The following is a 13,022-nucleotide window of genomic DNA, read 5'->3' on the forward strand; positions in this document are numbered from 1 at the left end:
TTTTGCTTAGCATTTATGGAGATTCCTTCCTGAAACCAGTTGGAAAGTCTGGTGTTCTTTCTCTGTTGAAAACACATCAGCAATCCCATCTGGGGAAGGGGAAATGGGAAACAGAATTTAGGGCAATTCCTCCACTTCTACTGTTAGGCCCCTGGCCTGGCCCAGGCTCCTTCTGGAGCAGGTATCAAAGGGACCCGTGGAAAAGTATTTTCTCAGCCACAGGAGGAGATCAATCCCACGGCTCCAATGTCTACCTCCGCTCTCATCTCTGGCCTCTACTCACTACAACCAAGAGCTAGAAGCACCCTTCCTCAAGTGTAACAATCAAAAATGACATTGTCCAGGGTTCCCTGGAAGGCAAAACTGCCCCGATGGAGAACCACCACTCTACAGAAATCAGCTAAAAAAACTCTCTGCAGCAAAGAAAACATGTGACATCTGTGCTGTCCAGTACGGCAGCCTCTAGCCACACATGGCTACTGAACACGTGAGGTGTGGCTGGTGTGACAAGGGAACTGAACTTCTGGTTTTATTCCATTTTAATAATTTAAATGTGAATGCAGCTAGTGGCTATTGTGGGCTTCCCTGGTGGCTCAGAGGTTAAAGCGTCTGCCTGCAATGCGGGAGACCTGGGTTCGATCCCTGGGTTGGGAAGATCACCAGGAGAAGGAACTGGCAACCCACTCCAGTATTCTTGCCTGGAGAATCCCATGGACGGAGAAGCCTGGTGGGCTACAGTCCATGGGGTCGCAAAGAGTCGGACACGACTGAGCGACTTCACTTCACTTCAGTGGCTACTGTATTATACAGCACAGCTCTGGTACAGACAAGTAGAGAAGAGCCCCAACTGGAACCCCCAGCTGAGTGGTTAGACGAGAGCAGGTGTCCCTACAGGGCATGTGACTCTGGCTCCACAGGAGACTGACAAGGACTCTAAAGAGGAAGCACCAGCCATGACCTGACCTGGCACAAGGCAAGGAGTCCCGAGCTCTGGTGGCTTAGTCCTTTGGCTGTCACAGAGCAGAAGACCATGACATGGGCCTCCCAGTGTTGACACTGGCAGTGCCTGGGGCCCAGGGGCCAGCCAAGCAGCTGGCATGACCCTGCGCAGGGGGGTGGCGGGTATACTACAGACAAAAGGGCTCTGGGTGCAGTCAGCACATGGGGCAGGGGGGACGCTATGGAGGAGGAAGCCCCATTAACACATCCCCGAGGGAGTTCCGGTTGGCTGAGTGGGTGTTCCAGTGGTTCACAATGATCTCTCTCCACTTGATGGACATTTACTGAGCCCGCTACACACACGGCAGCCAGAGCTGGTAGGGGTTTGGCGTGTCTAACGAGTGGGTGGGCGATATATGACCCCTGACTATAAAGCAAGGCGGACCAGGCAGTTCACACCTGCCTGGGGATCCTCACGGCTGTGGTTAGGTGGAGGAGAGAATGCCCATAACCTGAGCTCCTCAAGTCCGCTTGCTGATGGTTGTCAAGAAACCTGGTCTTGAGCCCCAGTTCTGCCAGCCCACTGGCTGGGGGATCTCAGGCGAATGCTTTCTCTCTGGCCTGGTTTTCCTCCTGAGCCATGAGCCATCTGGACCACAGGGCCTCCAAGAGCCCCTCCAGCTCACCATACCATCCTAACCCTCTTGTGGCCCTTTCCCTTCCCCACCAGGCTCTGCCATTCTCTCCTCTGCCTCCAAACTGGCCTCTGGGGGAGCTGTTAGTCTCAGCACACGGCCCTTCCTGCCATTCAAGTAGGACCAGGCTGCCAGTCCCTCTGTGCGTGCGTGCGAAGTCACTTCGGTCGTGGTGGACTCTTTGCAACGCTGTGAACTGCAGCCCGCCAGGTTCCTCTGTCCTTGGGATTCTCCAGGCAAGAATACTGGAGTAGGTTGCTGCGCCTTCCTCCAGGGGATCTTCCTGACCCAGGGATTGAACCCGTGTTGCTTAGGTCTCCTGCACTGGCAGGCAGGTTACCACTAGTGCTACCTGGAAAGCACCCAATCCCTCTGTGCACTTCCCCAACTAAAGAAATTTCTCAAGAATGAAGCTAGAACAGCCGACTGCGGAGGCTCTCCCTCGGGACGCTATTCTGGAGTACCAGAGAAGGACCCTGGTGCAGGAGCCCGGGGCGGGCTGCCTCTGGGCCTGTAGAACTCACTCCCTGGGGGATCAGGCCAAGGAAGGACAGGGCCAGCCAAGTCAGCAGAAGCCCAAATAAACGCCTCAGAGTGCTACAGCTGAACCAGTTTCCACAGCAGGACCACAGAGCAGGCAGGGGGTCCCTACCTGGAAAGAAAGGAAAACCTCAAACCAGGCCATGTTCCTTCTGCTCTCCTTTCCTCGATGAGAAGTATTTTTAAAAAAACAAAAGCATAAAATCACAAAAAACATTCCATGATATTCCCAGCAAAAGCTCCACTGACTTTAAAAAATAAAATAAGTACACACAGAGGTTAGAAAAATCAAAATAGAACAGAAAGACGCAAAATCCAAGTCTCCCATCCTGCCCCCATCTCGCCACAAGGGTAACCACCTCCAGAGGGAAAATCGCAGGCAGTTGACTTAGCCATGTGAACACACAAAAGGAATACTATATGCCAGCAATGGGCAAAATTTTTCTATAAAGAGCCAGATACTACTTTAGGCTTTGTCCCAACTACTCTGCTCTGTAGTAGCAAGACTGTAGCATTAAGTTGTAGGTGTTGGTCTAAGTTGTGTCTGACTCTTTGTGACCCCATAGACTGTAGCACACCAGGCTCCTCTGTACTCCACCATCTCCCAGGGTTTGCTCAAATTCATGTCCATTGAATCGATGATGCTATCTAACCACTTCATCGTCTGCTGCCCCCTTCTCCTTTGGCCTTCAATCTTTCCCAGCATCAGGGTCTTTTGCAAACAAGTAGACTCTTCACATCAGGTAGCCAAAGTATCAAAGCTTCAGCTTCAGCATCAGTCCTCCCAATGAATATGTAGGACTGATTTCCTTTAGGGTTGACTGGTTTGCTCTCTTTGCAGTCCAAGGGACTCTCAAGAGTCTCCTCCAGCATCACAGTTTGAAAGCATCAAGCCTCCATGGTCCAATTCTCAAATCCATACACGACTACTGGAAAACCACAGCTCTGACTATATGGACGTTTGTCGGCAAAATGATGTCTCTGCTTTTTAATATGCTGTCTAGGTTTGTCAGAGTGAACAAGCATCTTAATTTCATGGCTGCAGTCACCATCTGCAGTGATATTGGAGCCCAGGAAAATAAAATCTGTCACTGCTTTCATTTTTCCCCCTTGTTTTTGCCATGAAGTGATGGCCACAGGGAATACTTGAATGAATGAGTATGGATGTGTCCCAATAAAATGTTATGGACACTAAAATAAAATTTTATATAATTTTATGTGTCACAATATATTTTTCTTTTGATTTTTTCCAACCATTTAAAAAGGTAAATAGTTTATATTTGTATGGTTTACAGGCCATACAAAAAGAGACCACAAGACTGCGGCCAGCGGGCCACACTTTGCTAACCTCAGCACCTTGCTCGTTTCACCCGTATCCTGAGGGCTGCCCCAGAGCAGCACATGAGATCCACCCAGCCTCCTGAACGGCTGCCTTGCATTCCATCAAGAGGTTGAACCATAACTGGCCCACAGTTCTACTGCTGGATATTTGGTTTGTCTCCATTTTGTTTTAAAATTACAAACGGTGCTAAAATGAACATGCTTGTACATTTAGTGAGCTTCCATACCCCTACAGGGTTCAATCCTATGGGTGAATCAAGGCCTGTGACCATTTTTGGTTTCTCCAGATATTGCCAAAACAGTCCTCCAGAAAAGCAGAAAGGATTTCATTCTGCACATATGCAGACCCTCTTCCCTCACTTCTTAACAGTCCTGAACGTCCTGACAGGCATTCTGGAAACTTAGCGTTCTCTAAGCCCAAGGTCTGCCAACTTCCTGGGTGGGAGATTTTCTCCACTTTCAGAAATCCTCTTCTGGCTTTCAGCTCTGCTGACACCTGCCCAGCAAAAGCAGAGAGAGGTGTCTGTCTTCTCCATAGTGAGGAAGGTGCCAACCAAAGGGCACAAACTGACTGAGCTGACTGCTCAATTACAGGACAATTACAGAATGCAAAACAGCCACAGCCCCAACATCCCAGGACCTTCTCTCAGGCTGCCTTTGGGTCCTAGGCCTTTCTGCCCTCACACCTAGAATCTCCTAGCCCTGACGCCAGGAGAGGCCTTAGAGAGGTATCAGTTGAGTATCCAGCCCCCACTTTACTGCAGGAATAAGAAAACCGAAAACCGAGGCCATAAAAAAGACCTGACCTGCCCAGAGTCCCAGCGTGAGAAATCCTCTACGCGGGACAGCCTCTCTCGAGGGAGGGCTGGCTCCCGCTGCCCAACTCCTCCCACCTCTCACACAGGCTCCAAGGCTTCTCTGCAGGTGGCCACTTTGGATGAGGGCTGGTGTGTGAGGCAACAATCCAAATCCCCTCCTCCCCATCACTCCCTCAGTCTCCCTGGTCTGCCTCCAGGTCCGTGGTCCTCCTGGGAAGTCTGAACACACTGATGAAGCAGCAGTTGTAAGCCAGGTCTGTAGAATCACCCAGCTCCTTGCCGCCCACAGCCCAGCTGCTTTTGCTAGCTGTTGGCTGGTCAAAACCTAGGGATCCCCAGAGAGCTCAGGAAAGCATGTGAACACATGACTTAGGCAAAGAGTTGAGGAGGACTGCTCCAAGGCACGAAGACTACTCCTGGGGGGTGACTCAGAAGGCGGGCACTGGCGAGATCAGTTCCATCAGGGAGTGGGGGACAGAGTTGGGGGGAGGGAAGAAAGGCCACCGCCCTGGGGCCAACACAAGGCAAGCAGGGATCCCCCGTGGGTTACCCACCGGGCCACTCTAGGAGATGTCTACCCACACGAAGGGAGGGCTGCATGCCCCCTACATCAGCAGATGGACGAAGGCTCCACGGCTCCTCACATGGGCTGCCTCAGCAACCCCAACACCCTACACCACAAGTGGCTGCCCTAAAGGACACGCCAGCGAGGGAAGAGGAGAGGGTGAAGGACAGGAAACAAACACCGTTAAGTGCTTCCATGTGCCAGGAGCTGTGCCTAATCGTTGACACGAGATGACAAGTTGTTTCAGCTCTGCCCCCCTCCCCCAACGGGACAGCAGCATGAGGGGATGGGTGACAGTCCTCATCTTTATTTTAAAATGACAAAGGCAGGCTCCCAGAGGCTAACTCCGGGAGTCCTCCCTGCTAGGTCACTGCCCTTCTGGGGTTGTTCAGCTTCAACTCCAGCCGGAGAGGGGGAGCCAAGTCCCGTTCCAGACGTGGCCTGTCGACAACAGAGGCTAGACTAAAAGGCCGGGGGCCGGCTGGAGAGCCTCCCTACTCCAGGCAACCCTCTCCTCACACCCGGATAAATGCTGGCCATGTGGGATGGCAGGAAGCTGCCATTTCCCTCTGCTCTGAGGCTGCCCATCTGTTTCCTAGGATAGGACTCCCTGCCCCCACCCGGCCCCAGGCCGGAAATTCACTTGCTCTGGGGCTATGGGAAAAGGGAACTCATGGCTCCCTCCCTCCCCAGAGGGCAGCGGCAGAGGCTGCCTCCCGCCCTCAAGGCTCTCGCTGGCCAGCTGGGTTCTGGGCACACGAGAAGGGGGCAGGCCAAAGGGGTTCCTGCCCCACCAGCACCACTGCCCAGCCTCTGAGCAGCCACAACACCCTCCCCTCTTCTGGCCTGACTGGCATCCCTGGCTGCCTGGAGGGTGAGGTAAGGGGGTGACTTTCTGAGTATAAGTGTGTGGAAACTTTAAAAAAAAAAAAAAAGGTTTCCCGCCCCTGCCTGTGAGTCACGACAAGGTCATCTGCAAGTGAGCACTGCCCCCTGCTGGACGCTTCAGGTACACCCACCTGTGTCACCCTGACTGAGGTGCTGTGCAGACGTAATTGCAGAAAAAGCACATCCTGCGCCCTAGCAGTTTAACACCCCACAAAACCAGCATCACAAACGGTGTCAAAGGTCATGTGTGGTTCCCCAGCTTGGTCAAGACTCTCTTCTTAACCAAACATTCAGTTCAGTTCAGTTCAGTCACTCAGTCGTGTCAGTTCAGTTCAGTCACTCAGTCGTGTCTGACTCTTTGCGACCCCAGGAATCGCAGCACACCAGGCCTCCCTGTCCTTCACAAACTCCCGGAGTTTACTCAAACTCACGCCCATCGAGTCGGTGATGCCATCCAGCCATCTCATCCTCTGTCGTCCCCTTCTCCTCCTGCCCCCAATCCCTCCCAGCATCAGGGTCTTTTCCAATGAGTCAACTCTTCACATGAGGTGGCCAAAGTATTAGTTTGGCCACCTCATTAGTCAGGCTCTTTTGAGCCACTTTGCGACTAGGCCTGTCCCCAGGCTTCATCCTCCTGAGCACAATTCCTGCTGCTGCATTGGTTTACTAGCCAGAATCTCGCACCCTCGCTATGTGATCAGCCTGGATATCTTACCAGGCTCCTTATCCCCCAACACTCCCTAGACAATGTCTGATCACCTGGGCTGCCTTCAGAAAGAATCGGCCAGGACAGTATGCTAAAATCTCCCTGAGCCTGATGTTTCTTAATTTTACACACACACACACACACACACACACACACACACCACTCCTTGGCTACAAAGCTTCACTTTTCCTTGCTGTATTCATAATTAAACCCAATTCTATACTGAGGTCTAGTTTCCCTTATCACTATAGTTTTCCTGAGTAAAATCTCTTTTTCTACTTCTGGTTTTTCTTTAACACATCAAATGAATAAAGCCGCATGGGCCGAGGCAGGCCAGGAAAGCTTTTATGTAAAGTGTTAGTGAGGAAACTGAAAGGGCGAGGGAGAGTAGGGAGGGCGGCACAGCCTGGAAGGGGCTGGCCCAAAGCAAAGGCCATCAGGGGCTGCTGGAGGGTGACAAACCAACAAAGGGCCTAGGATAATGAAGAAGTGGGGTTATCACTTGTTGGCTTTCACATTTTTTAAAGCCTTCAACTTTTCCCACAAAAGGATCTGCCCTGGAACCCCATCCATAAAACTGGTCAATGTTGAGGTGATCTGACCAAAGGCAAGGGGCTAAGCCCCCGACCCCTGGCACACTGTGGGAGCCTCTAGGCATCTCTGAGCATCCGAAGGAGCAGCGTTTGAAACCACAGCTGCAGACCACAGGGAGTCGCTAAGCTTCCAGTGCATTTGGACTGACAGGACAACCACGGTGTCCAACAAGGAGGGAGCATAGAGAAGAAATGTCCAGGATGGAGTGAAAGCAGAGGCAGGGAGCCCACGGCCACCAGGGGGCGCTGAGAACTTGCCACACTTCTTCAGCCAGCCCTTTTCCACAGTAGGACCTCAGGGAACCCAAGGCCAGTGTTTGGGAAGCCAAATCCTCCATTCACCAGTGTTCCTTTCCCAGTCTCCACTCACTCTGTGTCTATCTAATCTAGTTCCTGGTTATACTGTCCCACTCATCTCTGTCTGCTGCATCCCCCCATATCAATGCACACAGAGGACTTCCACAAACACCACGATTAAGAAAAAGAAAACCCCGTGTACTGCACAAAAATGGGCTGGCCCCAGCGCACCAGCTCTCTAACGTCAGAGGCTGTCTAGGAAGGATACTCACATCAGGAATGTCCAAAAGCTTTGATACCAGAACAGGCAACTTCAGGGCTGCAACACTCCCAGTGACTCCCACGAGAACATGGAACGGTCTTCTCAAGGGTGCAGCAGCTGAACACGCGGCCCTTGGTTCCATGTGGGGTCTGGTGGCTTCGAGTCCTGGAAGCCTGCCAGAATTGGGCTCCATAAAGCTCTGTCAGGATTTAGGATCTAAAAGCAAAACAAGGGGGACCTGCTTCATTCATACATTCAACCAAAATGTATTGAGCACCCTGTGTTAGACGCCAGGCCAGATGCTGGGGTTCCCCAGGAGTCAATAATCCCAGCTTCTGGGAGCAGTTGGATGAGGTCAGACACCCTGTAATATGGCCAGTGCCATGAGGCTGCGCAGCCTATGAGTTACTGCCTGAGGAAGTAGTCAGAAACCAAAAAAAAAAAGTCACATTCAGGTTGAGTCCTGCAGTACAAGGAAGTTTTTCAGAGACAGAAGAAAATAACTTCGCAAGAAGAGCAATCTTGCATAAGTGAAGAGGCCTGAAGGAAGGTGGCAGGTGTGGGGAACAGAGAGTAGCTTAGCAGTGAGGTGAAAGTGTGATGACGGGGCAGTGGGGTGGGTAGGAGATCAGGCTGCAAAATCAGGTCAAGGACTAAGTATCAAGGGCAGTGAGGGCCAGGGTGGGTTTTCATTTTAGAAAGACGGTGCCCGTGCTGGTAAGAAGTCTGGAGGGCACCTTGGTGGTAAGAGACTAAAGGGGGCAGACGAAGAAGGAGCCACTGCTGTGGGCTGGGCTGAGGACTGGCAGGGCAGGTTCCAGGGGTGCCTATGAGGTGGACCCCTAGGCCACAAAGGGATTTGGGTGCTCCAGGGAGGGATTTGCCTCTCTGCTCCTTTCCCTGTGGATTAGGCACCACCCTACGATCCCACGGCCAAGAAGAGACAAGCATAAAAGGGATAAAGGCCACCCCCATGAGACCAGCTGCTTGGTTTCTTCCTCTGGTCCCCAGATGTTGCTAGAAGTGATTGTTTATGATAATATGGCTGACGGATGCATCGAAACCTACACTCTGGCAGGCTGCACCAGCAAAACATACTCATTCCATCAGCAACAACCACCAAGGGTGATCACACCAGGCAAAAGAATTATGGAAGACACAGTTGCTGTTTTCAGGGAATCTGTGCATGGGCTGAGAAGACAGAAGTCACACCTGAAATCATTTGAGATGGGTCCTTCTGTGGGATGGACCTTTTCAGTGATCATTGATTCCATCTGGACATCAGTTTCCCTGCCTTTCCGTTGCCACTTTCCCACGACCACCACCACCAGCAAGCTCCCTGAATGTCTGACCCGGTTTAAACACCAACCACTAGGCAGGTATCAGGCCTGCGGTAGGTCCTGAACATCTGCTGAATGGATAATCACCTGCACCCTCTGAAGCAGAGCTGGGCAGAGAACAGACACCTGGCCTGTGAATCAGGAGCCCTGGGCCCTATCCATGTGCTCTTGACCCACTGGGTGACCTTGGCTCAGGGTCATTCCCTCCCTGCACATGTCTCTTCATTGAATAACACAAAGACAGGGCCAGGTGATCTCTGAAGCTCCTCCCATCAGCAACCTTCTCAGTCAATGCATGAAAGACAAGAGGTAAGTGACTCTCTGTACAAGGGTATCCTGGAAGATGTACTCAAAAAGGGTAGAAGCAACAAGGGGAAGGGACACCAAGGCAGACGCCGAGGAAAAAGTCCAGTGAGTCACTCAATGGCTACTCATCTGGCTGCAACCCATAAGGGCTCCCTCTTTACTCCACAGGCCCCTTGGCTCCTTAGGGGCCCCTTGCCCATTTTTTACCTTTAAGACTCAAGACACATACTCATGAGTTGAGGATCATGTTTGGGTCGATTATACCACTCTTATCCAGAAGGGTCTCCCAGGGGCCCAGACCCTTCTCAACAGAGGTCAAGCACAGGCCACTTTCCTAGAACAAAACATCCCCCCAGAGTTCCATTTGCCAGCAATCTCAATCTCTGCCCTACATCAGGGCCTCAGCCAGGGCTGTGTTTGCCCACAGCAGAACTGAGTCTACTCTAAGGCCCGGAGAGCCATGTTGGCAGCTGACAAGGCTAGAGGGCCTATGAGCCAGCTTCTGCCTAGAACGAATCCATGTGCTGATCAGCATCCAGGAGGAGGTACATTCTCAACTCTCCAGGAACACCCACCTGCCAAATCCCAAACCTTGACCCTTGACCATAGCACCCAACTAGGGCTAGGACATGAGAGATTCCTGCAAAATCAGAAACTTAATTTAAAATCTCCTCCTGGTGGCTCAACAGTAAAGAATCTGCCTGTAAGGCAGAAGACTGTCTGCAATGCAGGAGATACAGGTTCGATCCCTGGGTCAGGAAGACCACCTTGAGAAGGAAAATGGACAAAATCTCAAGGACAGAGGAGCTTGGCAGGCTACAGTCCATGGGATTGCAAGAGTCAGACATGACTTACCGACTAAACCACCACCACCACATCAAATTGATATCATTCCTAAGGAACAGGTTACTGAAAGCAATCAGTTAAACTTGGGGCAGGAATTCATGCTGGTGACTTCAACTGCTTTCCCACAGCAGGTGGTACAGCCCAAGATTTCCTATTAACACTTAGCCTGGTGAGCAATCTTTGTTAAGGACCAAACCCTAAATATCTTTCTATAAAAGAAGGGGGAGGGGCGATGTGTACTTGAGGAATAGAGAGTAGATAATTTAACCAACATCTGAAACCAAGGTCAAATCTGCTCAAACTGCGAGCCCCATGGAGGGCAACAGTTGGCAGGAGTTCCTTATGTTTACTCTCAAAGGTAGCTGTAGACAGCACCTCATCTTCCTGAGGTCTGCTGGACTCATAGGAACTCCTGAGCAGCAGAGACAGCTCGTAAGCAGAGGCCAAAGGGCTGAAAGCTGTGATTACTGAGCCTCAAGATCCCAGGGTGCCAGCCATGCAGGTAGCCACATGCATGCAGCCACAGCCAGAAAAATGACAACTTCTCTGTCCTTTGAGAAAGACAAGGCCAGACAGAGCAAAGAGCCTCAACTTGTGGCAGCCTTGTGATGTGTAAGTCTCCTTTTCGGATGAGTTTAATTAGGGCAGAGTTAAGTAAAAGTTTCCAGAACACTTGCCAATCACAATATGGGCAAGTGTGGAGCCAGGGCAGAACCAGGGCTTAAAAAAAAATCCAAATTGGGGTTTCAGGCCAGCCCAGCCACAAACAGGAGCTGGGGCCCAGAAAAAGAACTGAATTTGGGTGAGTGGGCAAGGAATTCAGGACCCTTTGGCCTGATGTCAAAGTTCCTCACCCGTGGCCCCGATTCTGCTTTGCCCTTATCTCCCACCAGTCAATAAAACTCTGTCCCAGTAATAATGAAACACCTGCAGCTCCCGGTAGTGGCACTCTTCCCCCAAACCTAGTCATTAAAAGGAGTGGCATAGCCACAGGAGCACTTTAAATCCCTTCCTTCAAGGAAAGGCAAGGAAGTCTTCAGGGAGAACTCAAGGTCTTGACATTCTGCTAAGACTGCTCTTCTCTCAAACCAGAAGCAGGCAGGCTTGACTCTGCAGCTCCTGGAATCCCGTTAGGCACCGTTCCTCAAGGCCACAAGTTGGGGACACATTACATTCAGGCTTCCCAGGTGGTACTAGTGGTAAAGAACCCACCTGCCAATGCAGGAGATGTGAGAGATGCAGGTTCAATCCCTGGGTGGGGAAGATCCCCTGGAGGAGGGCATGGCAACCCACTCCAGTATTCTTGCCTGGAGAATCCCATGGGCAGAGAAGCCTGGTCCATAGAATCATACAGAGTCCAACAGGACTGAAGCGGCTTAGCACTCACACATTAATATTACATTCACACGTGGGGGCTACTAACAAGGAAGTGACTTGGAACTGCTACCTCTCAGCCACTAGAAGAGATGAGGACAACTTCTGCTCCAAGGCACCCATCACTTCCCCAACTTGGGAATCTCTCCTGCCTATTACCTGGCACTGGTCTCCAATACTTCGAAGTGCAGCACTGAAGTTTTCCTCTGACAAAATTTGGCCTCACTCTCACTTTTTAATGTCATTCAACACTTTTAGGTGGAGCCAGGGGATAACTGCAATATCCCAAGGCTTTCCTTTTTCTATTGTATCAGCTTGTAAAATGGTTTGTACTTTGAGCCATCCCCTTTCGTTTTTGAAAGTAGGCTCGGGGGTTTATGGTTTTTGTTTCTTTAAGGCAAGAGGTTAAACGCGGGTAACCGATACGGCTACCTTTTAAACTAGATTAAAGGGCCCTAGGCAACTGCAGAAGAGCATAAAGCAGGGATGGGAGGGTACATACAGAAATGCACCACTTCATAGTATACCTATGGCTGATTCATGCTGCTGTTTGGCAGAAACCAACACAATATCGGAAAGAAATTATCCTTCAATTAAAAATCAATTAATTTTAAAAAATAAATGCCCTACTTCAGGATGGAGCTGGGAACAGGTCCATAGCGCTCCGGACCCATAGACTCCACAGCCCCTACACACACAATGCTACACACACACGGAACCGGAGATCAGCGGCGTACACACACACACACAGCTGCAGACCCGCAGATGCGAACAAAGTTTCTTGGGCACCAATACGAGAGGGAGGAGACTCATGGACACACGCAGCCACATACACGGAAAGTGAGGTCACACAAAGAAGTCAAAGTCGCCAACGACGCTTCCCCAGCCTCCCGCTTGTCCCACCACGGGAGACCAGCCTCCACGGCTCCCCCAGCCTCCTCACCCGCGCCAGGGGCGTCTCGGGGCAGCCCCCAAATATCGCGTTATCTCGGTCGCCCCTCCCGCTGATTCCGACTGGCACGCAACTTTACGGCTGTCGGAGGCGGCCTCCGCGACCGCGTAGCCTTCTGGGAGTTGTAGTCAACTTCTCAGCCTTCCGAGAACTGTAGTCCACTCGGGGAATCCCACCGAGAGCACCGGTTCCCAAGTTCCTGGTATTTCCTGTGTTCATCTGGGCCTGCCAGTTGTCTGACCTCCTCATCCCCCCAGCCCCACCCACACTGCTTATCACTGCAGTACTTAATAATACTTTTACTGAGCCTATCTTCTATGTTTTTTAATTTTTTTAATTTTTTTTTTTTTTTACTGTGCCAGGTCTTAGATGCTGCATGCGAAGTCTTTTAGTTGCAGCATGGGGGATCTTTAGCTGCAGCATGTGAATCCAGCTCTTCCTCAGGAAACTCAGAACTCCTCCTAACAGGCAGAAGGCCTCTGTAGCAATTTCAAGGCTGCCTCAGAGAAAGAATCACACAGAAATGTGTGACTTTTGACCTCTGGGAATGACAGGCGACA

At 51.2% G+C, this 13,022-nt stretch overlaps 1 protein-coding gene across 11 annotated transcripts in view; it reads right to left on the reverse strand.

Moving 5' to 3' along the window:
* The window catches only part of PPCDC (phosphopantothenoylcysteine decarboxylase), a 39,173-nt gene extending 26,643 nt beyond the window's left edge, over positions 1-12,530 (reverse strand). For 9 of the 11 annotated variants that reach the window (XR_006344409.1, XR_006344408.1, XR_006344407.1 and 6 more), the window contains exons 1-2: positions 12,454-12,530; positions 7,655-7,860 (exon numbers count right to left, since the gene is read on the reverse strand). Coding sequence is in view for 8 of the 11 variants with exons in the window: in XM_043921784.1 (XP_043777719.1) it covers positions 7,655-7,837 (183 nt within the window). In the remaining 3 variants the exon portion in view is untranslated. Of the gene's footprint in view, positions 1-7,654; positions 7,861-11,348; positions 11,406-12,343 lie in introns of those variants that run through there. The other 2 variants (XM_043921780.1, XM_043921779.1) reach the window with 2 other exon arrangements.
* Positions 12,531-13,022: the final 492 nt, after the last annotated feature.

The sequence above is a fragment of the Cervus elaphus genome, chromosome 13 (genome assembly GCF_910594005.1).
Source record: "Cervus elaphus chromosome 13, mCerEla1.1, whole genome shotgun sequence".
Lineage (NCBI taxonomy): Eukaryota > Metazoa > Chordata > Mammalia > Artiodactyla > Cervidae > Cervus > Cervus elaphus.